Below are 22,904 nucleotides of genomic sequence, written 5' to 3'. Positions count from 1 at the left end.
AAAAAAAAAGCAGATACAGTACGGTACTGTGTTAAATGTTAATTACTAAAAAAATTAAGGGAAAGTTTTTTAAAAATAAGGAAGCTGTTTCTGGGCTTCTTTCATTTAAATTAAGATGGTTAAAAGCAGCATTTTCTTCTGCATAGTAAAGTTTCAAAACTATATTAAGTCAATGTTCAATTGTAAACTTTTGAAAGAACAACCATAATGTTTCGTTCAGAGTTACAAACATTTCAGAGTTACGAACAACCTTCATTCCTGAGGTGTTCGTGACTCTGAGATTCTACTGTATTTCAGTCCCTCTTTGACTGGTACAATTGAGACTCCTCAGTCTCAATATCTGGGAAGGAATACTGTTTGCCAGTCACCTTGAATGGAATCTACACTGACCCATACTTGAAGAAAATAGTTACTTCCAGTACAGTAACTGCGGTTCTTGAAGATAATGTGGCTCCTGTGACCCACCTTCCATGCCAGCTCAGGCTCTAAAACCTGATGAGGGAGGTGGGGTAAGAGTCCAAGAGAGAACATCTACACTACTATTTTTAGCTTCATAGTGCGATCCTCAACCAGTTGACCTGGGCTCTGGGACTCCCTGCTGCACGTCTTTTTTTGCAATGTAGACATCTAAGAGAACAAGCCAGAGGGTCATCTAGCATAGAAATTAACATAATCTTAATTTGCATCCTTCATTTTAAAGTGTTGATAGACTTTATTTTTAAAAGAAACAGAAATACAGTTTTTAAAATAGAGGATTTTTAAAGGTAGATTTAATTTCAGGCATGTCAGTCTTGTCTGTGTCCATATAAAGAAGACACACCATCTTAAACCATAAATTTCTTATTTGGAAAAAGCATTTTCTTCATGAAAAATCCTCTGCAGATCCTCTCTGGAGGAGCTATGAGCCATGCCTCACACACCATTGAACCATTTAAAGCAGTAAAACTTTATGATGTGCATGGTCATGAAACACAAGATTAAAGAATTCATCTTCTTTATAAACCAAATTATAAAAATGTAATAAAATAATTGTAGGATATACAATACCAGTTTGTGCCTCTAGGGTTCCTGTGCTTGTTCTCTGTGTATACTCTGATCCTTTACACACACAATAACAAAATGGAATCTTAATTGAGTGTGTTCAAACAACTCTCGTGGGGTCTCCATCATTGATTTCTCTCCAACCTTTGTAACCAGGTAGAGTCAATCACATGTACAACAATTGTTCCAAAGGTTTAGTTTCATAGGTTATATTTAGTAGTTCTATTTCACTTTTAAGAGTAGTTTTTGCCATCAACTAGTGGTGGCCTTCATTGGGTCATGAGACTTACAAAAGATGGATCCTAAAAAAGATTATGTGCAGACATCTTGTGTGCAGCTTAATAATTAAGTGTCTCAGTGATGCGCTCTGTCCTGGACCAGAGGCAAATGAGGGTATTGTTTGAAGGTGTTCCTCACTAAGGAGGTTGTATCTGCTCAGTCTCTACCTCCTGAGAACCCACACTTTCAATTCCAAATCAGTGTGATTCAAAATTGAGATAGAGATCTTTAGATCTGGTGCCACCATTTAATAAATTATTGGCATTGTCTGTAAAGATATGCTCAAAAATATTGGAATCCTTGATGATACTCCTCCGTAGACTGGGAAGTAGGAACTGAACTGTCAGAAGCTCTTAAACCTTTTTAAGATATATAGAAGCTGCCTTTTCTCTTTTTTATAAGAAGAATTTTGTATCCAGTTGTACCCCAGTGGTATCTCATGAATTGGATCCAAACAATCCAACACCAGGTGCTTCTGGGAAGACTGGGATTTGAGAATTGATACTGGAGGTTGATCTGTCCCCGAGGCACTGGTTGGATTCCTAGGGACGACATGTTTGTCATTTCTCTAAAGAGGAAGTGAATCAGAGCTCAGTGTCTCTGGATCCAGGCTGTCCTACATTTTCCCCCAGTGAGAAGGTTTTTGCTGGAAAACATTCCAAACATCCATATAATTGGCTTGAGCGGTTCAGTCTGCAGACCTGGAAGTCATTTGAACCAATAGCAAAATTTCCTACAAACCAGGACTTTAACTCTTGGATACATAAAGTATCTGCGTCCAAAAAAGAAACAAACAAACAAACAAAAAAATAAAACCGCCTTTGAAGAAAGGAAAAGTTTTGCTGGAATTTGCTTTGGCAATTACTCCTCTTTCTATTGGATATCTAAATTCTAAGTCTCCTCTTCCATCTTTGGGAATTGATGAGCCTGGATAGGCAGTTCTGCACCATACTGTGAAATGTTTATGGATCATTTTTGAATACCGGGTTCTAAACAAATCCCAGCCCGAGAAAGCAATACTACTAAGGGTATGTCTACACTACGAAATTAGGTCAAATTTATACAAGTCGATTTTTTAGGAAGCGATTTTATACAAGTCGTTTGTGTGTGTCCCCACTAAACGCATTAAGTCGGCAGAGTGCGTCCACAGTACCATGGCTAGCGTCGACTTCCGGAGCGTTGCTCTGTGGGTAGCTATCCCACAGTTCCCGCAGTCTCCGCCGCCCATTGGAATTCTGGGTTGAGCTGACAATGCCTGATGGGGCAAAAACATTGTCGCGGGTGGTTTTGGGTACATGTTGTCAGTCGCCCCACCCTCCATGAAAGCAACGGCAGACAATCGTTTTGCGCCTTTTTTCCATGTGGGCGCCATATTACTTTCAGCAGAAAATGTGCATTTTTTTCGCCTTCTTATCTCCGCTAGCCTCTGAGACGGAGGTGATAGGGGGACTGTTGAAACATTTGCAGCTGTGGTAGGGGAAAAAAAGGAAGAGTAGTATTTAAAGACACATTTTAAAGTACAAGGTCGCATTTTGCCTCTTATATTGAGGGCCTGCCGGTTTGGTGTGAGAGATATCACACGCAGGGCCGGACAACAGAATTCGGCTTGCAGGCAGCCATGGTAAGCCACAGTCTTTTGGCTTCTTTAAGTCTTCAGAGCAAATTAATCATTAAACACACTTGCTTTGAAACCATGCATTATATTTACAAAGGTACACTCAACAGGGGTCCCTTCTCCACATTCAAGATCCGGGAGCCTGCCTTGGGAGGGTTGGGAGGGTATTGGCTCCAGGGTGATAAACAGTTCCTGGCTGTCGGGAAGAACGGTTTCTCCGCTTGCTTGCTGTGAGCTATCTTCAACCTCCTCCTCCTCCTCATCATCCTCGTCCCCAAAATCCTCATCCCTGTTGCATGAGACTCCTCCCTTTCAGGAGTCCACGAACAGGGGTGGGGTAGTGGTGGGGGCACCCCCTAGAATTGCATGCAGCTCATAGAAGCGGCATGTCTGGGGGTCTGACCCGGAGTGGCTGTTTGCCTCTTTGGTTTTTTGGTAGGCTTGCCTCAGCTCCTTAAGTTTTACGCGGCACTGCTGCGGGTCCCTGTTATAGCCTCTGTCCTACATTCCCTCTGAGATTTTTTCAAATATTTTGGCATTTTGTCTTTTGGAACGGAGTTTGGATAGCACGGATTTGTCTCCCCATACAGCGATCAGATCCAGTACCTCCCGTTTGGTCCATGCAGGAGCTCTTTTGCGATTCTGGGACTCCATGGTCACCTGTGCTGATGGGCGCTGCACGGTCACCTGTGCTGATCAGCTTGCCAGGCTGACCAAACAGGAAATGAAATTCAAAAGTTCCCGGGGCTTTTTCTGTGTACCTGGCCAGTGCATCTGAGTTGAAAGTGCTGTCCAGAGCGGTCACAATGGAGCCCTCTGGGATAGCTCCCGGAGGCCAATACCGTCGCTAATCCCCTCGTCGGGGAGGAGTACAGAAATTGATTAGAAGCACCCTTTAAGTTGACAAAAATGGCTTCATCATGTGAACGGGTGCAGAGTTAAATCGATCTAAGGCTGCTAAATTCGACCTAAACTCGTAGTGTAGACCAGGGCTAAGTAAAATCTCAGTTGAAGGGAACAGGTATATTGTTTCCTCCCCACCCTCGCTATTCCTAGGATCCATGGCCTTTTGTAAGTTACTTATGCAATTTGGATGGCTTCACGTATGAACTCTTTATGCTTGGTTGAGCTTCCACTATTACTCACCTGTGCACAACTTCAGTGTAGTTGTAGCTCCCTGCACAAACTGGTAAAGGATCTTTATAGTAATCTTTTGGGATTTCTGATAACTCAGGCAACCTCATCTCTTGTAATAGGTACATCACTGGGTGCATTCAAATTCAGAAAGTGTGCCCCACTGAGCCACTCATTAGCTTATGCACTCTGGAAACTGAAGGAGGTCAGATGCTATGTAAACGTTGTGACATTTAAGGCTGGCTTTCAGAGACTTTCTTCTATCATGCTAAAATCACTATTCATTTGCAACAATACAGATGCATTGTACTGTCTCATCCGCCAGGTAGAGTCTAAGTTTCCTGTCCTGGGTGGTAGTTGTATGTGGGAATAGCATTTTGAGAATGAAATGCTCCCACCCAGAGTTTATCTAGTAATGGACACAAATGGGTCAGGAGCAACATGAAGGGCCCTGGGGACCATGGTAGCAAACTCCACCATCACCAAATGGAGCCATCTTCTGGAGATGGACTTACTTAAAATCTGGAACAATATGGACTCTCCAGAATGTTACTCAAGAATTGGTAACAGATTATTTTATTCTTCAGTGGTAGAAAATTCTCCCTCATTCTGTCCCAGTTTCCACTCTTTCTAAAAGGAATTATAGTATACCACAGGACAGAGTATGAGTAATTCTCATATCATGACCTTGACTGCTTGACTGACTCTGTTAGCCGCCTCTGCCCACTGACACACACTTACCTCTTCCTGGCACTGATTCTGAATGTCCTCTCTCAGAACAAAGGTCAGATGCTGCATGTGAATTTTAAGTCCCTTCAACTGTCAGCCTGGTTTCTGGGTTCTGAGCAGAAAATTCTTTCCAAAATGCAGTACAAGCTGATGAAATTTTGTTGCTGTCTAAAGGGGAAGGTGATCATCTACACTAATATGGTCACCACTTTTGTAAAAGTGTGGTCAATCTTGTGCAAAGTATGCCTTGTGAGGTATCCTTTGAAAAGATATCTGCTGAGAATTATTTTCTTGTAATGTGTGTATCAACACTGTGTGTGGAGTTATGAAATTTCACTATATGTTTGTAACTCAAACCATGTTATGAGTCTAAGGCTAGGTCTACACTACAGCGGGGTTCCGACCTAAGATACGCAACTTCAGCTACGTGAATACCGTAGCTGAAGTTGCGTATTTTAGGTCGGCTTACCTGGCGGTGAGGACGGGGGAAAGCCGACCGCTGCCGCGCTGCCGCCGACTCCGCTACCGCCTCTTGTCGAGGTGGATTTCCGGAGTCGACGGCAGAGCGATCAGGGATCGATTTTACCGCGTCCTCACGAGACGCGGTAAGTCGATCCCCGATAAACCGATTGCTACCCGCCGGATCGGCGGGTAGTGAAGACGTAGCCTGAGAAATGCCCAGGCTGGCTCTTCAGGAATAACAAGAGAACTGTAAACAAGGGTCTTTGTATGTCATCCCAAAGACATCTCAGATGGAACATTTGCAGGAAGTGCCAGCCTAATTTGCAATTCATATCAAGGACTGATGGCATGGAACCGCCTGACCCATGTCACAGCCAGGATTTTTCCAGCAAAAAGGGTCAAGGTATAAAGAGGGGAAGAATAAAGGCAGCTGGCCACCTCTTTTCTACCCCATTTCTGGACTGGTGAATTCTAACTGGGAAAATTTAAAATAAAAGGACTGAGATCCCCAAAATTATTTGGGCAACTGTGACAGAGTGCCAGGCAATAAAGGCTGAGTCAGCACTCTGTTCATAGCAGCTCCAATCAGGCAAGACAGATTGGAGCTGACTAAGCAGAGCTGTGCCAAATTTGTGGGTGGGACATGGCAGAAAGGCTAATTAAGCAGTTAGCCAGAGCCCACAAATAGGCACAGGAAGGAAGTGAAAAGGGCAGGACCGGCTCCAGGCACCAGCCCACCAAGCTTGTGCTTGGGGTGGCACCTGGAGAGGGGCGGCGCGGCGCTCCGGCCCCTGGGGAGAGCGGGGCCACGGCCGGGCTCGCCGCCCTGCCCCCTGCGCTCTGGCCGCCGGGGGGAGAGCGGGCTCGCCGCCCTGCCCCCGGCGGCCGGGGGGAGAGAGGAGCCCCCACCGGGGCTCTCCGCCCTCCCCCCGGGGCTCTGGCTGCCCTCCCCTCGGCCACCGGGGGGAGAGCGGAGCCCCCGCCGGGGCTCGCCGCTCTCCTCCCAGGGCTCCGGCCGCCCTTCGCCCGCTTTTTTGCCTGGGGCGGCAAAAAAGCCAGAGCCGGCCCTGGAAAAGGGGGAAGCAGGCAGTAAGAGGGGAGAGCAAGAGAGATTACTCTCCCCTAGTTCTTGTTATAGGAGCTGTATATGTTATGAAGGTGATGTTGATTCCATTTCTAAATAAACTGCACAAGGTGTTGGACCAGCACCAGGGTCGTTGTGTAGTTTGTAGTCCTGGACAGAAACAGAACCAAGAAGGCCCTGATACAGCAACCCAGAGAGATTTGTAGAAAACTAGCAGATTTAACATCCCTGTTATCATTTGGCCTACATACTTTGATCCAACTGTAAGGTATTTTATTTGCTTTGACCTTTTAGTAACTCTCATTCCTTTTTCTTAGTTAATACATCTTTAGTTTACTAAAGGATTGACTACAGTGTTGTTTTTGGTGTAAGGTCTTGAGCATCCATTGACCTAGGTAAGTAGGGTGACCAGACGTCCCGATTTTATCGGAACTGTCCCGATATTTACTTGTTTGTCCCGCATCCCGACTGATGTTCGGTTGGGACGCGAATTGTCCCGATATTTTGCCCTCCGGCGCACAGACGGAGGGGGCTCGCCGCCCCCGCCCCAACTCCGCCCTACCCCCGCCCCGACTCCACACCCTCCCTCCCCCATTGGATCCCTCCCCAAATTACCGCCCCCAGCCCCGCCCCCTCACTGCCCCATTGGATCCCGCCTCTTCCCCAAGCATGCCGCATTCCTCCTCCTCCCCCCTCCCTCCCAGGCTTGTGCTAATCAGCTGTATGGCGACGCAAGTGCTGGAGGGAGGGGGGAGAAGCAGGACGCGGCAGCCCGCTCAGGGGAGGCAGAGGCAAGCTGGTGCGGGGGGGCGGGGCGTGGAGCTGCCGGTGAGTGCTCAGCCCCCACCAATTTTTCCTATGCTCTGGCGGCTCTTGGGTTTTTATTTTCCTCCGCTGGCTCCTCCCCCTCTCCCCGCATCCTGATATTTCACGTCTCTCATCTGGTCACCCTATATGTAAGTGACTGGCCTCCTGGGGCTGGAAGAACCTAATGTGTGGTTTTAATAATCTTTCATCACAGAAATCCAATTTGGGTGATAATATAGGTTTAGAGGGACTGCCTATGGCTTCATGTTAAGCTAGTATAGTGATCCAGTAGCTCACATTTATTGCTGGTTTGATTAATCTAATCCTAGAATATGCCACCAGTGTGGGAGTGTCTTCCCAGTTTTTTCACAGTGTGACCTGAGATTGGCCCTCAGCTGTGACCCATACCAGGCATAGTTACAGAGGGAAACAGTGTTTTCTTTTAAATCCAGGGTCCTTGATATGTAACTTAGATCTGATGTGCCACATAGTACACGGTATACTTAACTAGCCTATAGTTACATCAAGCAAATATTTTTTTATTTGTATTAGCTTATGATCTTCTAGCTCACATTGAAGGTAGTATGTAAACTACTAACTTTCATAGTATTAGGAAGAAAGACAAGTACTGGTATGTATTTTTACAATTTTTAAAATTACAACTTTTCTTTTAAAAGAACTATTGGGTTTAAAATATCCTTTGTTTTGTCTTTTGTTAGGATGAAATAACTTTAATTATGGCTTTCTGTGTGTTTTAAATAACCTGTTAGTCCTATTTTGGGTCCAATACAGTAGAAAATGTCTGTTAACCTTGGCCTTTGGAAGGCTGCACATATCAGCACTGCAGTCAGCCTATCTGTCTAGGACAAAACTCCCTTATTCAACAGTACCATGTGGGATTTTGGGCTGTATTTTAATGTTATGAAAAGGATTTAACGAATATTGAATCCAAACGTAATTTGCATCTTTATTATGCCAGAATGATTCAAAATGTGTATACGCTAATGGACAACGTTATTTACCTACTTTGTTATCCAATAAGCAGTATTTGTGTGTTGTTTTTATTTCCACCCAGGATTTTGTGACTACCATTATCCGTTTATTTGAAAGTCCATCAACTTCCATTCGAGCAAAAGCCTTTCTGGTCCTGTTACAGGTTTTAATTAATAACAGAGAGATGTTACTGCTCAGTTGCCAAGCAAGGTAAGATGCTAATGGAGAATATAATTAGACATGTAGTGTGTATTTTCAAAGTTAGCTCTGTAAACTCTATCAGTAAATACCGTAGTATTTTTTGAGTCATTGTTTTGAGAGCAACTGATTTTGTGTTTAAGATTAATCGGATATCATATGAGTCCCCCAGAATAGTAGTGACTACTATTATGAAAAGCCAGATTGTGTTTGGTGCCCATATACTGGCCAGTCACAACTGGAAGTTTCGTGGTTGCTAGGGAGGGCCTTTGATCCCATTGTTTCCTATCCATTTGGAATAATTTCTGTTCCCAACTGGGGACTAGCAAGGAGCAGTCTCTACAATAAGTAGAACAGAACAGTGACTGAAATTGTTGCTGGCCTCTGTGTTAGGACTGAAGGTGGGAAATTGTTCCTTGCACTCTGCGTCATGTTGAGGTCAAGCATAATTGCAAGCTTTTAACTATAATGGTCACTACTGGTGGAGAACGCCCCTCAGAGTTCCTACTGTGGTGGTGCAGCTCAACACCATGTCCAAGGATTAATAGGCACAAAATGGCCTTATGTTTGTGTATGGACTTGGAGTATTCCAACAGAACATTCCGTTGAAAAGAAAGGGAAGGGAGATATTTCTTCTAACACTTCCTTGCTGATTTTATCAATTTCACCCATTATTTTACAATGTGAGATATGACAACCTGTCATTCAAGGCTGTACAAATGGATAGACCACTCCAAAGCAGAGTGAATTTTGAGTTTTTCTATCAGCTACAGTGATCCAAATGATTTTCAAGAAGATGTTTTTAACAGGAACGCAGTAACTTAAATTTCTCTGTATCGTCTTCTGACATCAGAAATGTCTCCATTTTTGGGCCAGATGGAGTCCTATATGCCTTCAGACTCTATTAAAATGTGAACTACTAAAGTAATTTTGGCGGGAATAATGGGAAAAATAAGAAGAGGAAAATCCAACCGGGGACATACTTTTTACCCCAGATAGTCACAAGAATCTGAAAACGGAGGGTCATATGCTACTTTCCATTGTACGTTGTGAAGAAGAGCATAATGTGGTATAAAATCCTCCAAGTAGCAGATTGCATGAGATCGTGTTCCATGGTGTCATGGAGTGCGAGAAAGGCAGGGTTGGAGTTGGTAGTAAAAAGGAACAGAGTTGGGGAACATATTGTCTCTGTTGATATTGTCTCCTACCACTCATGAATCAGTTCTGGACTGTTATTTTTTTAACGACTTAATGATAATTGTATGCTTGTTAGTGGACATGTGACTGTGTAGTTAGAGGAATATTTTACAACAAAAGTCCTGTATTAATGGGTACTACGTGTTTATAAATAATTATTAGCATATTATGAGAGGGAAACCTTTGATTTTTGTCACCTGATTAAATTAATAAATTATATTTCAGGTTTTTATATATTTAATACTTTCAAATGAGCCATTTTTGTGAGGAGAGTTGTGGGACAAGCTATGTGCATTGAATCTTGGTTCTATTCTAATATTGTTTTAATGGTACTCAAAGCAAAATCGATAATGGGCCAATACACACTATAAACCATCAAGATTAACAACAGCTATGTTTTACAGCATCAGAAAAGACTTTATTGAACTGGCAAACTGTTTTTCTTTACATATTATGATTTCTTTAAACATAATGGTAGCTTTTTAGTGAACAATTTATCCCTTGACAGGATAGCTGATTGAAACTAAAACATTTCTCTGGTGCTCACATTATGAGATAGCTACAGTGGGATCGGAGAGGAGAAATGGGCCATTATAGGGGAGACAGTTACTTTTGTAATATTCTGGACCCTGGATGCATTTTATTTGATCCAGCATGGATAATGGATGTTCTTTGATGTGTATCAATGGGCATTCATCAGCATATTTAAGTTATTGAAATATTTCCTAGATTTGTGGGAGAACCATACAGCTATTTCAGAATGACTAGAAGTACAGTAGCAAGAAATTAATTGGCTGACTATTTTTAAAAAATAATTTGACTATTTCAGGCATTTTTAAACACTGTTGTTTTGTAAAATTTATAGCAAGTCTAGTAAAAGTTGCAAAATTTGTGTCTTGGTTTCTTCTTTAGTAATATTTTGATAAAGATAAAATATATACAGACAGGAAATGCATATAGCACATTAAATTGCTTCAGTCTATAAAATCTGGTGGTAAAAGACAATTGATATACGGGAAAAGTTCACCATGAATTAATTGAGGCAGGTGATACAAAAGTCAGAGTAGTAACTACCCTAAGGCAACACTGCATATATCTCCATAGTTTCAAGATGAATGCTGTTCAGTCTACTTTATACAGGGTTTTTATTTTAACCAAGTTATCAAGTCTAATATCATTGCAGAGTTTTTTGTGAGTTAGTTGTTAAACTTGCTCAATCTATAAAATAGTATTTGCTAGTTCAAAGTCTTTGCTGTTCATTAAAAAGACTCCATTAAAAGAGGTGCATTTCTAAATGAGTATTTCAAAATTAATTATATGGGGACTGGATACCTGGACAATGGAGGTACAGTAATCTGACACAGGATTTGCAATAGAACCTGTTACACAGACCCTTTCTGAAGTGCTTTGAGACCTGTGAAAGAAAAGCACTTGATGTAAGTAATATTGTTTTTTATTGTTATTTCATCTCTAGGTCACTGGTTTCAGCCCAGCCCAGTCCAGGAATGAGCAAAAAATATCAGTACTTAAAATTAATTGACCTCAGTCTGAGTGCTGTGGATAGGTATCCATATCACAAACCCAGATACCACAGTTGGCACCCATTTAGCCTAGCAGAGGGACCAGAGGATTGTATGAGCATGGAAAATTAACTGCCCTCTCACTTTATCAACATAGGTGCTTGAACTAGGGGTGCTGCTGCATCCCGTCTCTTGAAGTGATTTCCATTATGTACAGGGTTTACAATTTGGTTGAATGGCTCTCAGCACTCCCACTGTAAAAAATTTTCCAGTACCCCTGCTTCCGAATAGTCTTGACAGAGGAATGCAGAGCCATTTTGACTGGAAGGTGTGGGGAAGTCTGCATTGTTGCTATTCATACTGTGACAGTCCCTTAAACAATTAAAGGTCTTTACTCTCCAGGGCTATCACCTGGTACTTTTCAGAAGCACCACATTCATGTTTTAAAATACAAAGACATGTCCATTGTATCATGATTACTGTTTCATGCATGTTAGGTAATTTTATAAGTCTTTCAAAGTCCTGTTGTACAACAGAAGTAGGTTTTTTTGTCAATGATTAGAGTAAACATATTCCATCATTATTATGGCACTAAAGTCCTCTACACAGTACAGAGATTTTGACATAATAATATAGTCTTGTGACAGGTATCTGTCACTTGATTTATAGTACTCTTTTAAAACCTTTTAGTTGCATTGTAGTCAGCTGTTGCTATAGTGCTATTAGCCTTAGAACATTTTGACTGCTGGTGATTTTAAAATGGATGATAGCAGGGTACTCTAATGACAGTGTAGTGGTGTTCTTAGTATTTGATATAATGAATTGATTTTTGTTTTTGTTCACACTTTTTTTCCACAGTGACCTTTTTCCCCCTGTAGCTATTATTTCCTATTTCTTTCCCTTTGCATTCTGTTATGTGATGTATGGCCTCTTTCTTGACTTGCTCTTTGTCTCATAAATATGACATAAGTCAAAAGAAATAAGGACTCAATGTCTCCACATCAGCTCTCTGTTTTTAAAGTGTACTATAATATGCTGTAAGCACTTCCCAAGTTTTCTTCAAACCATTAGTTTACTTAAAAAATAAAATATTTCAGACCATTTTGTGAAAACATTGGTTAGACAATTAGACAGGTGTCCTAGTACCAATATGAAATGTTTTTTCAAAATGTTAATATAGTCCACTCTTTGATCTTGTTGGCATCTTTATTGCTGTATTACTTTTTCTCATAACTCATTACCAAGTGAAATAGGATCATAATGTTCCTTGTTTAAATATTAAAAATGTAAGTCTGAGTAGAATTGCAGCATATAATGTAAAAATATTGAATTTTCCTATTGAAAATATTTTACCTCAGTAATGATGGTAAAATCATTAAAAATTGCTGGTAGGTGCAAATTACTTATGGTTGCTCAGTGTTGGTGAACTTAGTGTACTGTAGCAGGGAGCATACAGTATGTTAGCTGAAAATGAAAGTAATGGAGATATAAAGAAAGGAAACTGAATATTAAGGACAAAATTCCCCTATGTGCAATGTGCAGCCCTATGCACCACTTGTGAATGGCAGGGGTCAGTCACGACAGATAAAACATCTTGTACTGTTGGCCGGTTGGTCGCAACTGTATAAATTCCATAGCAGGATAACGACTCAAGTCAAACTGTCCTGGTAGCAGTGAAAAAGGGGAAGGTTCTCAGTGTTCCCTTTGTTACCTGCCTTCACCCTTTTCACTGCTCAAATCCCAAACATGACAGTCAACATATCACTAAAATGATCAGAACCTGTGTGCTTATTTGTCAAGAAAGATTATTGCATAAACTGACTGCATAGGTCCTCGAACTCTACAGAATACCCATGAAATTATTCTAGGTCCATCAATCTCCATGCCATCATAGAGCTATCCAGCCCTAGTTAGTCAACCCAAGAGCCTGTTGCAGGGACCAGAACTACCCATTGACAGCCCTCTTCTTTGAGGTCCAGCCTATTGGTTGACTCTTAAAACAGGGCAACCCAGGGGGTATGCACTGCATTCCAAGACCCGCCCCACAATCTCATGCTGCGTGGTAAGGCCATCATACCTTAAATCTCACTTAAGCCTGATTTTTGAGGATGTAAGAGGTATTAATTGGTGCATAGGCTTTGTGCTGACCATGTGCACAAGGGTACATTTCACCCAAGTGAAATGAATGTGCAATTCTTATTAGTTATAGATACAAGAATAATATCAGAAATTGTATAAATCATGATTTAAAAGCTCTCCTTGTATATGTGATATGAAGAAAATCTGGTGCAACTTAATATTTCCTTATTGGAAAAATACCTATTTCTCTGGTCCTGAAAGAGTTAGGAAAATATCCGTATTTCCCCCTGCTTTACAATCCCCGTGCTTGAAGTTTTTACCTAGGGAAATGGAAATAACTCTGAGAGAACCTGTCAGTGCAACTCCTAATTGGCTGGAGGGCCCTCAGTGAGTATTACAAAGCATGACCTCCAAAAGAGTGAGACAAGGTCTGGGAGTCATTGCCAGACCCTCTTAAATGGCAGTGTAGTCTACCTGCCAGGTCAGAGCACTCCCATTAGGCCACTGTGACTTGCCATCTACTGTACTGGGTAGATCTGTGATTGTTGTATAAAAATTATTACTAAGAAATGAGGTTGGGGTTTTCAAAGAGGCCTACTGCAGTTATGCACCAACTCCCATTGAACATGATGGGAGTTGGTTGCATAAATCTTATACATATTTGAAAATCCCAGTCTTCGTTAATGAAATCTACTTTCTGCTCTGATTTAGATTCACCTTCACTGTGCTGATTTATCCACCCCTGCAGAAAAGTGCTGCTTGCCACCAAATTATTTCGGTACCACATAAGTTGTCAGCAGGATGTGGGCAGGTTTTCAGTGCTTAGGGCTGCCATTCACGTACCTCGCTTTTAAGACTGTCCTTCATTTCATCTTAACTCCTTTTATTTTGTCTTATTCTTATCTGGTAACAAAAAGTATTAAGTGTGAGATTTCTTCATCATATTTTTGTATCAAGTTTCTTTATCTAGCTGAATAATAAGTAACATTTGAAACTCTATCAAATTCATAAAAACCTCATACTTTCCTGCTATGAATTATATTCAGCAGTTGAGAGCTTATTTCATTGCTATACCAACAGGGGATTTATAGACTAATTTCCATATTTTCCTTTCCCTTTCTGGGAGCATATGTCAGCTGCACTGCATCCAAAATCTCCCCCTGCAGCACAAGAGATAAAGGTTTGACCGGACTTGCACGTTAGCCTAGTACTACAGTAGATTCCTAAAACTGAAATTCCTAAAACTGAAATTCCTATTAGACTATCAGAGTACAATATCTGACTTCCTGTCTGGATAATATACTGAGCGGTCATGTCTATTTGTTTTTACATACTCTATATTTTAAAAGGATTGTTCCTTGTTTCTAGTGAATGTCTACCAAATTATACACCTTGGCTTCATTTTATCCACTAAAAAGTTGCTCCTGTATTCATAGATGCTGATTCCATCGGTGCTCTGGGGCTCAAGCACCCACAGAAGAAAAAATAGGGGGTATTTAGCACCCTCCAGCCATACTGGTTCCGGCTCCGTGGCTCACTGCTGATCAGCTGTTCAGTGGGCAGGAAGCACTTGGGTGGGGTGGGGGTGGGGTGGAGAGGAGAGGAGGGAGCGGCGGGCAGGCGTGGGGGTTTTGGGGGTGGAGTTCTTTCCTTAGGTTGGAGAAAAAAGGAGAGGGGTTTTGTTTATTTGAAATCTTCAGTGAAAACTGATAAATGTTCAAAACTTTTAAAAATCAGACCATTTATGTGGATGCGTATATCTGGACTAAGAACCTATCTCTAGGCACCCAATTTTGAAAATCTTGACCACTATTAATAATGTAGTTGCCACCCAAAATGTACAACTTTGATCTCCAGAAATGATAGTTTCTTTGGAAAGTTGAACCAGTTTTCAAGGAAAATACTTATTTTATTTGTTGTTTTGTACCTTGAGTACATAAAACATATTTATTACTACATTAAACCTAGGAAATAAATTTACCCAGAATTATATCACTGATCTTTCTGTTCATACACAGAAAATTTAAGGAATAATTTATTTGTAATTAAGAATTTATAAATAATCTGAGGTTGTGCTGTTGAAACCTTAGGTTGTTTTTTGTATAGTCCTTAGGTCGCCTTACCTGGGAGTGATAGGACTCGACGTACCATGGATATAGCCAGGAAGCTGAATTGAGTTGCATGCCCAACTTCTCAGAAAATGATTAATTCATCCTAACTGTTAATGCCATGTCTATTTTATTAATTCTGGCCTTTCTTTGTTCACTTTGTGTCCATTTGATTGCATGGCAGACATGTACTTGTTATGCATGGAATAAGTGTGATACTTTTGTAGGCCCAGTTTTGCCATACAAACAGAACAGGTGTTTGTTTTACTGCCCCAAATATTCTGGTAAATCATTCTGTGGTAGGGTTGCCAGGCGTCCAGTTTTCGACCGGAATGCACAGTCAAAAAGGGACCCTGGTGGCTCCGTTCCCAGCTGTGCTAAAAGTCCAGCTGGCTGCAGGAGGGCAGGCAGGCTCCGTGCCTGACTCCACGCGGCTCCCAGGAAGCGGACGGCACGTCCCTCCGGCTCCGAGGCGGAGGGGTGGCGAGGGGGGCTCCATGCCCTGCCCCCACCTGCAGGCACCACCCCGAGCACCAGCTCCACAGTTCTCTTTGGCCAGGGTTCCTGGCCAATGGGAACTGCGGGAGCAGCGCCTGCAGGCGGGAGCAGCATGCTGAGTCCCCTGGCTGCTCCTCCGCTTCAGAGCGGGCGGGACATGCCGTAGCTTTCTGTGAGCTGTGCAGACTTCCTTTGTCCCCAGGAAATGCCGGGGCTGCCTGAGGTCAGCGCTGCCTGGAACCTGCACCCCCTCCTGTGTCCCAACACCCTGCCCCAGCTTGGAACCCCACACCCAAACTTCCTCCCGCACCCCAACCCCTCGGCTCTAGCCTGGAGCCCCCCCTGCACCCCAAACCCCTTGTCGGCCCTAGCTCGGATCCTGCACCCCCAGCCAGAGCCCTCCCGCACCCCAACCCCCAGGCTGAAGCCCCTTCCCACACCCTGAACCCCTCATTTCTGGCCCTACTCTGGAGCCCGCACCCCCAGCCCAGAGCCCATACCCCCTTCCATCCCTGCCACAGCCCAGAGCCCCCTCTTGCACCCCCAACCCCTCATCCCCACCCCAGAGCCCGCATCCCCAGCTGGAGCACTCACCCCATTTGCACACCAACCTCTTGCCCTAGCACGGTGAAAATGAGCAAGGGTTGGGGACAGCGAGTGATGGAGGGAGGGGAGATGGAGTGAAAGGGGGTGGGGCATCAGAGAAGGGGTGGGATCTGGGTGCAGGGGGCGGGCAAGGGTATTCGGTTTTCTGCAATTAGAAAGTTGACAACCCTATTCTGTGGATGACTGTGAGGAGGGGAGAGTGTTTCCTGGGGCTTTAGAACAATAAACTCCCCTAAAGCTAACTGTGCTTATGTGGGATTTGACAGGATTTTGTTGAGTTGATCAATTCCATCAAATAATTTAAAGAAATATTGATGGTCCTTTTTAGAAGTAATTGTCAACTTTGGCTTTTTTGTGGGAGAGAAGAACATAACTTTGAAAAGGGGAAGGCATTGCACATGAAGAGAGAGAAAGCTGGCCATACTCAGGAGCTTTACATGTATTTTTACTTTTTACTTTCCCCAAAATAAGTAAACACACATCTGATGCTTCTCAAACTCTCTTTATATTGGATTTTGCAAGAGAGAATTCCTTTCTTAAAATATAAATATATATCAAACTTATCGTGCTAGCCTTCACTCAACAGCTTGTTTCGATAATGTGCAGACAATTCTAAACTTACTCTCATACACAAACTAAATTTACAAGAATATTTATTTAAAGAAAAATATGACACTCTGGTTTCTCGTGTCATGTTTTACTCATACTTAATATTTGGTTAAACATATTCTCTCTCAGTGAGAGAGAACTCATTTAAACAACTTAAGTTATTTTGTTTTAATTATTCAAGGCAACTGAAAATGTCTAATAAAGCTACATAGCATATTGTATAATGAAAGTTGGAGTTGAATGATGAGTTGGGCTTTTGAATAGTTAACATGTATTATATTTCATCAAAATTGACCATAATTGAATAAATCATACTGAGAGTCTAAGGAAAATAGCTAGAACCTTTGGCAAGGTATAGCTGGATCTGCTGCCTGTGGGCTGCTGGGGTGAGAAAAAGTAAATGGTTACTGAATGGATCACTTATTTCTTTCTCGCCTCCCTATTTCCCCCCACCCCCATATAAGCCACCATAAAATAAAGATTTTTGTTGTATTTCAAAATATGCAGTCTCATCATTGCTTACGGGCCCGATCATGCAAACTCTTTATTCAGGAGAGTAGTTCTTATTCCAGTGAATAATCCCATTTTATAATGGGACTGTTCTCCTGCCCGAATAAAGGTTTGCAGGACTGGGCCCTAACATACCACATGTTTGCACAAGAAGTTGTTTAAATCCAATTATTTTCATCATCCTAGACAAGACACATTTTGATTTCTATATTAATGTGGCATTTAGGGTTCAACCCAGACCAGTAAGGGATTGTGTCACTATCTTCCCTGTAATGCTGTGCAGTCTTGATTCAGCACCCTGACACCAGCAACATGCTCAAAGCACAGTAGCTTCACCCTGGCTTCCACCAGCCTTGGTTACTCCTTGCAGGGTGACCCCAACACCCGCACAGTCCCAAATTTCCCCTAAACCATCTGCCCTGTAGTGCTCACTGGACACTTACAAAAGTTAAGTTCACTGATCCCTTAGAGAGAGTAACCAGCATCTTATTAGCTTAACTGGGGTTAGCAAACACTCTGTTTTAATCAAAGCACTGGCTTAGTTTACAGTAAAAGTAAAACAAGTTTATTAAACAAAAAGACATAGGTTTAAGTGATACCAAGTATAAGGACTAAAGATAGAAAGGATTACAAGCAAACAAAAGTAAAAATGCGATTCTAAGACTAAAACCTGAGTCTCTTGTTCAAAGAAGTGTTTCGAACCAAGTCTGTTCCAGCATGGCTGATCATACTCTTTGGCCAGTACACCCTCAAAGTGCTCAGTTCCTTTGTCCCTTCAAGTGAAGGATGCCAAAATGGTGTCTGTGTGTGTGACTGACTGACTGACTTCCCAAAGTTCATTTCCCTTGCTTCAGGAAGCAGAAAGGTTTCTTGGGGGCACAGTCTCCATCCCCCAATGAGATTAAGCAGTCCTCTTTTCCCACATACTCTCCTGATGGCTTTGTTTACCTTGCCTATAAAAGTGCTTTCCTTTGACTTTGACCACATCCTTTACTTAATTTACACTGGAGAGAGGTAGGTAGCTGCCTTCCCTCCTGTCTGGGGGAGAACCTCTTTCTCCCTTAGGCCTGGTCCGCACTAACCCCCCACTTCGGACTAAGGTACGCAAATTTAGCTGAATTCGAAGTACCTTAGTCCGAACTTACCGCGGGTCCAGACGCGGCAGGCAGGCTCCCCCGTCGATGCCGCGTACTCCTCTCGCCGAGCTGGAGTACCGGCGTCGACGGCGAGCACTTCCGGGATCGATCCCAGAAGATCGATTGCCTGCCGCCAAACCAGGAAGTAAGTGTAGACATACCTTAAGTGTGATCACAGACTTAAAAAAAAAAAAAAAGCATAATATCAGTGAGTGTCCATAATTCCTCATAAAATGTTAATATGTACATTTCACAATGATATGCATCACCAGTGTGTCATTAGTTTTCAAATGATATATAATACTTTTTAGATTCAGATGATGACAATAGCATGGTAGGCATAGTGCGTATGTCAGGCCTGAGAAGAATTGCTGATACAGACTACACAGAATAGTGAACCACCACTGGGCCTCTCTGTCACATCTCTATATTTACTTTTTTAAAATAGTGGCTAAGAAAGGGGATGGATTAAGAGAGCTGGGAATAGTCCTTTTTTAAAAATCCTGATAACAGCAATTTATGCTTCCCTGCCAGTATGCCAAAAACCTACTGCTAAACTATAGTTTAAAATTATTTCTTACTAGGGTTGCCAACCCTCCAGGATTGGCCTGGAGTCTCCATGAATTAGATTAATCTTTAATTAAAGATTATGTCATGTGATGAAATCTCCAAGAATACATCCAGCCAAAATTGGTAACCCTATTTCTTACTCAAAGTTCACTGTCATAATTTCTAGACTAAAAAAATTAAGTATTTGAAACATTTAATTTGTAACAGATGTGTAGATTAATCCAGTGCATTTTCCTCTCCACAGAGAAATTTGATCTTAAATAAATGTCATTAACTCTGGCTTCTTGAGTATGCCTATTATTTATTACAGCTAAATATACTCCTGTACTGGAGCATGCTGGAAGAGACTATCCTAATCCTGGCCCACATTTGGGATGAGCTCTGGGAGGGATCATGCCTGAAAAAGGAACCCACAGGCACACAAGGTCTATATGCCTGCTGCACAAATCCCTAGAGTGGTACAGGGTGTGCACTACTCTGTGTCTGCAGACAACTCCATAAACCAATGCTGTGGAAGAAAATCAGCGCTATGGCCTTTCTGGTGGCTTTCACTACTGGGGTACTAGGAGGGAGTAAACAGAGGTTGCAGTTGTTCCTGGCCACTAATGCTAGGATGCAAGGAGGCAGAAGTTTCTTGTACTCTCCCCCACAGGTTGCACACCTATACAGTGGCCAGGCATAATCTGACTCTTGATTTTTTTAAATTCTTGTTTGCCCAATGGTGCACATATGTGGCCTAATTTTCAATGGTACTTGTATATGTCTTTAACTTTGGTGAGATTTGTGGCTTCACTGAAAATCACACCACTTCTTTTAAGTACTTAAAAAGTAGGTTTTGACCTTTATATTTAGGTACACAAATTGAAAATTTGCTACCTTGGTTAAGCAATTTTTTTTGCATTACAATTCAATATAAACTGTTTAAAGTTAGAATCTCCTATTCAGTTTTTAAGGGCCAATTCATTCCTCATGTAAGCACTATATCGCCATTTACACTAATAGAGTTGCACTTGCTTACACCAGAGTTTAATTTGGCTAATTGTATTTGGCTTATCTGTAGTTCCCCATAGAAGGATTTGTTGTTTTTTTTTTAAATGAACTTTGTTTTAAAGACAAAAATCTAATGTTTTCAACAAATTGCTGAAACAACACCTAAATGTCATCTTGCTTGTAACTATGCCCTTCTGGAAATGCTTGCCTCAGTGGCATTTTTGAGATACAGTATAAGTTTTTTGTCACAAGAGGTAATCTTTTGCACTTGCTTATATGTAGATTGGTGATGTACATTGAAAGAGACAGCAGAAAGACTACACCAGGAAAAGAGCAGCAAAGCGGCAATGAATACCTGTCAAAATGCCTGGACCTTCTCATCTATCACATTGTGCAGGAGCTGCCAGGAATTCTAGGTAAATTCAGCTGGCTGACTACAAAAAGAATTTTTTTGTCTGTCTTCTTTCCTCACTCCCTTGTGGAACATTTAAGTATCTCTTTAAAGAGTAAAGACAAGGGTAAGTAGAAAGAGGTTTTCCCCCTCATTTACTGTTTATGGCATTAGCTTCATCAGATTTCTTAGTTATATTGTGAGCATATAATACTTTGCATTTGAATCTTGAAAAAATGTTTTCTTTTATTTAATATTTTAATCGTGGTGGCACACAAGGTCCCAATCAGGACTCAGGCTCCATTATGCTAAGTGTTGTATAAACATTTTTAAAGAAAGAGTCCATGCCCCAAAGATCTTACAGTATAACCATGACCTACAAAACATGGAAGAAGAGAGATGCAATTGTATATATTATATAAACATTTATGTGAGAATGCATATGGTTATAGTTGGGGCAGGTAGCACCACCTATTAAAGTTGTCCATTGTAAAACCCTGATTTCAGTTGCTTATAATTTTTAAAATTTTGGGGGTAAAATTTTACATGCTGGATTTCTGCTTCAAGATGAATTTTTCTCGAAAACTTCAGCCAATACAGTTCAGGTGTCTCTCATAACAAGGACAGGGAAAAATCATTGTTTTGCCCATGTTAAATTCTGGCCACTTCTTCTTTGAACAGTTCTAATGCCCCCATGCTGTGGACCAGGGACTTCAAATTTGGCTGGGAGTGGTCTTTGTGTCAGGGTGTGCTTTGTGCTAGCCCCATGTAAATCCACCCAAATTTGGCCAAATTATAAGCCATTGGATAATCACAGTTCACACATCCTTAGTAGAGACTTTTTATTGTAGCAGCTAATTTCTGAACAGTCCAACCTCAGTGAGCATGCTTGAGCCTCTCTCAGGTCCTGGTGCTGACCAGACTGTGTGTGCACCATCCCCATAGAGCAACCGAGCATACTCCAGGCCATGCCTACAGAGATGAAGCCGGACTTTTCCTGCAAAGGGATTGGGGCTCTCCCTGGAACTGAGAGTAGGGAACCTGTCTCTCCTGTGCTTTCAGTGGCCCCTCTGCTGGCACCCAGTTATTGTGGAGGAGGATGCTGTCTGTTTCGAATACTGGGGGCACAAAACATGGACCAGGGATTGGGACAAGGAGTCTGGTGAAACTGGGACTAGAGGGGTTGGGAGGGAGAAACTGTGATTGGGTTGGCAAGGAGACTGGTGCTGGGAGCTAGTGAGGGAAAAGGGTGGTGACTGGGAGACATTTGGCTGGGAGACATTTGGCTGGGGGAAGGAACACTTGACATCAGATGAGTAGGGGGAAACTGGGACAAGGAGCTGGCAATTTGGAACCAGTGGGTGTGGGGTAGAGTAGGGCCAGGGAGCCAGATTGGCAATAGCTGGGGTGTGGGAGGAGAATTGAGATGGCTGCACTAAGGGACTGGGACCAAGAATCGAGGGAGGGAGAAGACTGGGTGGAGAAAAGAGCTGGAGAGAGGTTGGTGGGTGGACTGAGATTGGATGAGAAGTCTGGGGGTGGAGACTAGGATTAGGAACCAGTGGGATGAAGGGGAAAGACAGATCAGATGAGGAGCTGGAATGGGGAAACTGGGACTGGCTGGGTAAGAAAACTGGGAATGGGGCAGGGGGGGAGTGGGAGAGACTTGAAGTAGGGTGGAGATTGGGGTAAGAAGACATAGGAGTGGAGACTGGGACTGACTAAGCAAGAAGAATGGGATTGGGATAAAGAGCCAGGGAGGGAAAGAGACAGGACCGGGACAGGTTGGAGAGTATGGACAGAAGAGGTCAAGCATGGGCGGGGGGGAAACAGTCAGAAGAGTCTGTGCCCGCTAAACACACTTCCCTCCAGAGCCTGGAATGGAACCTGAGATTCCTGAGTCACCATTCCTTTGCTGTCAGAAAATATCTGTGAAACCCCTGGCAAGGCGTCTCATTCCCTCTTGCCAATCCACATAGAGGATGACCACCTACTACGGCTATCAATTATTCTGTTAGCTCAAGTGACAGAAGTCTGTGTGGTGGATCTAAAGTGGCCAACCCTACTGAGGACCTATGTGGGTGTCGTAGATGCCACATGATAGTATTTGTTTTTTCAGTTTGCTTTTTTAAAAATGTAGGAAATTACAAAACACTTCTGTAAAAGAATATTTTGCGGTTGCAAAGCCAGGCACTCAAATTAGAAAATGCCAGAATTAAGTTTGCCTGTGCATTATTTGGACTCTGTGCACATATGCATAATGGTACAGACTTATCACCTTTTTAGCACAAACAAGCCAGGGTCCTACAGAGAGCAACTTCACCACACATACCTCGTTTATCCCCAGA

At 42.5% G+C, this 22,904-nt stretch overlaps 1 protein-coding gene across 1 annotated transcript in view; it reads left to right on the top strand.

Moving 5' to 3' along the window:
• The window catches only part of LOC113405028 (serine/threonine-protein kinase ULK4-like), a 412,206-nt gene that overhangs the window by 113,934 nt on the left and 275,368 nt on the right, over nt 1-22,904 (top strand). Inside the window, exons 22-23 of the mRNA XM_026646055.1 lie at nt 8,227-8,354; nt 20,448-20,581. Of these exons, the coding sequence (XP_026501840.1) occupies nt 8,227-8,354; nt 20,448-20,581 (262 nt within the window). The remainder of the gene's footprint in view (nt 1-8,226; nt 8,355-20,447; nt 20,582-22,904) is intronic.

The sequence above is a fragment of the Terrapene carolina genome, unplaced genomic scaffold (genome assembly GCF_002925995.2).
Source record: "Terrapene carolina triunguis isolate 2854851 unplaced genomic scaffold, T_m_triunguis-2.0 Scaffold34021, whole genome shotgun sequence".
Lineage (NCBI taxonomy): Eukaryota > Metazoa > Chordata > Testudines > Emydidae > Terrapene > Terrapene triunguis.
The sequence above is the reverse complement of the archived record's forward strand: the minus strand, read 5'-3'. Positions and strand labels throughout refer to the sequence as shown.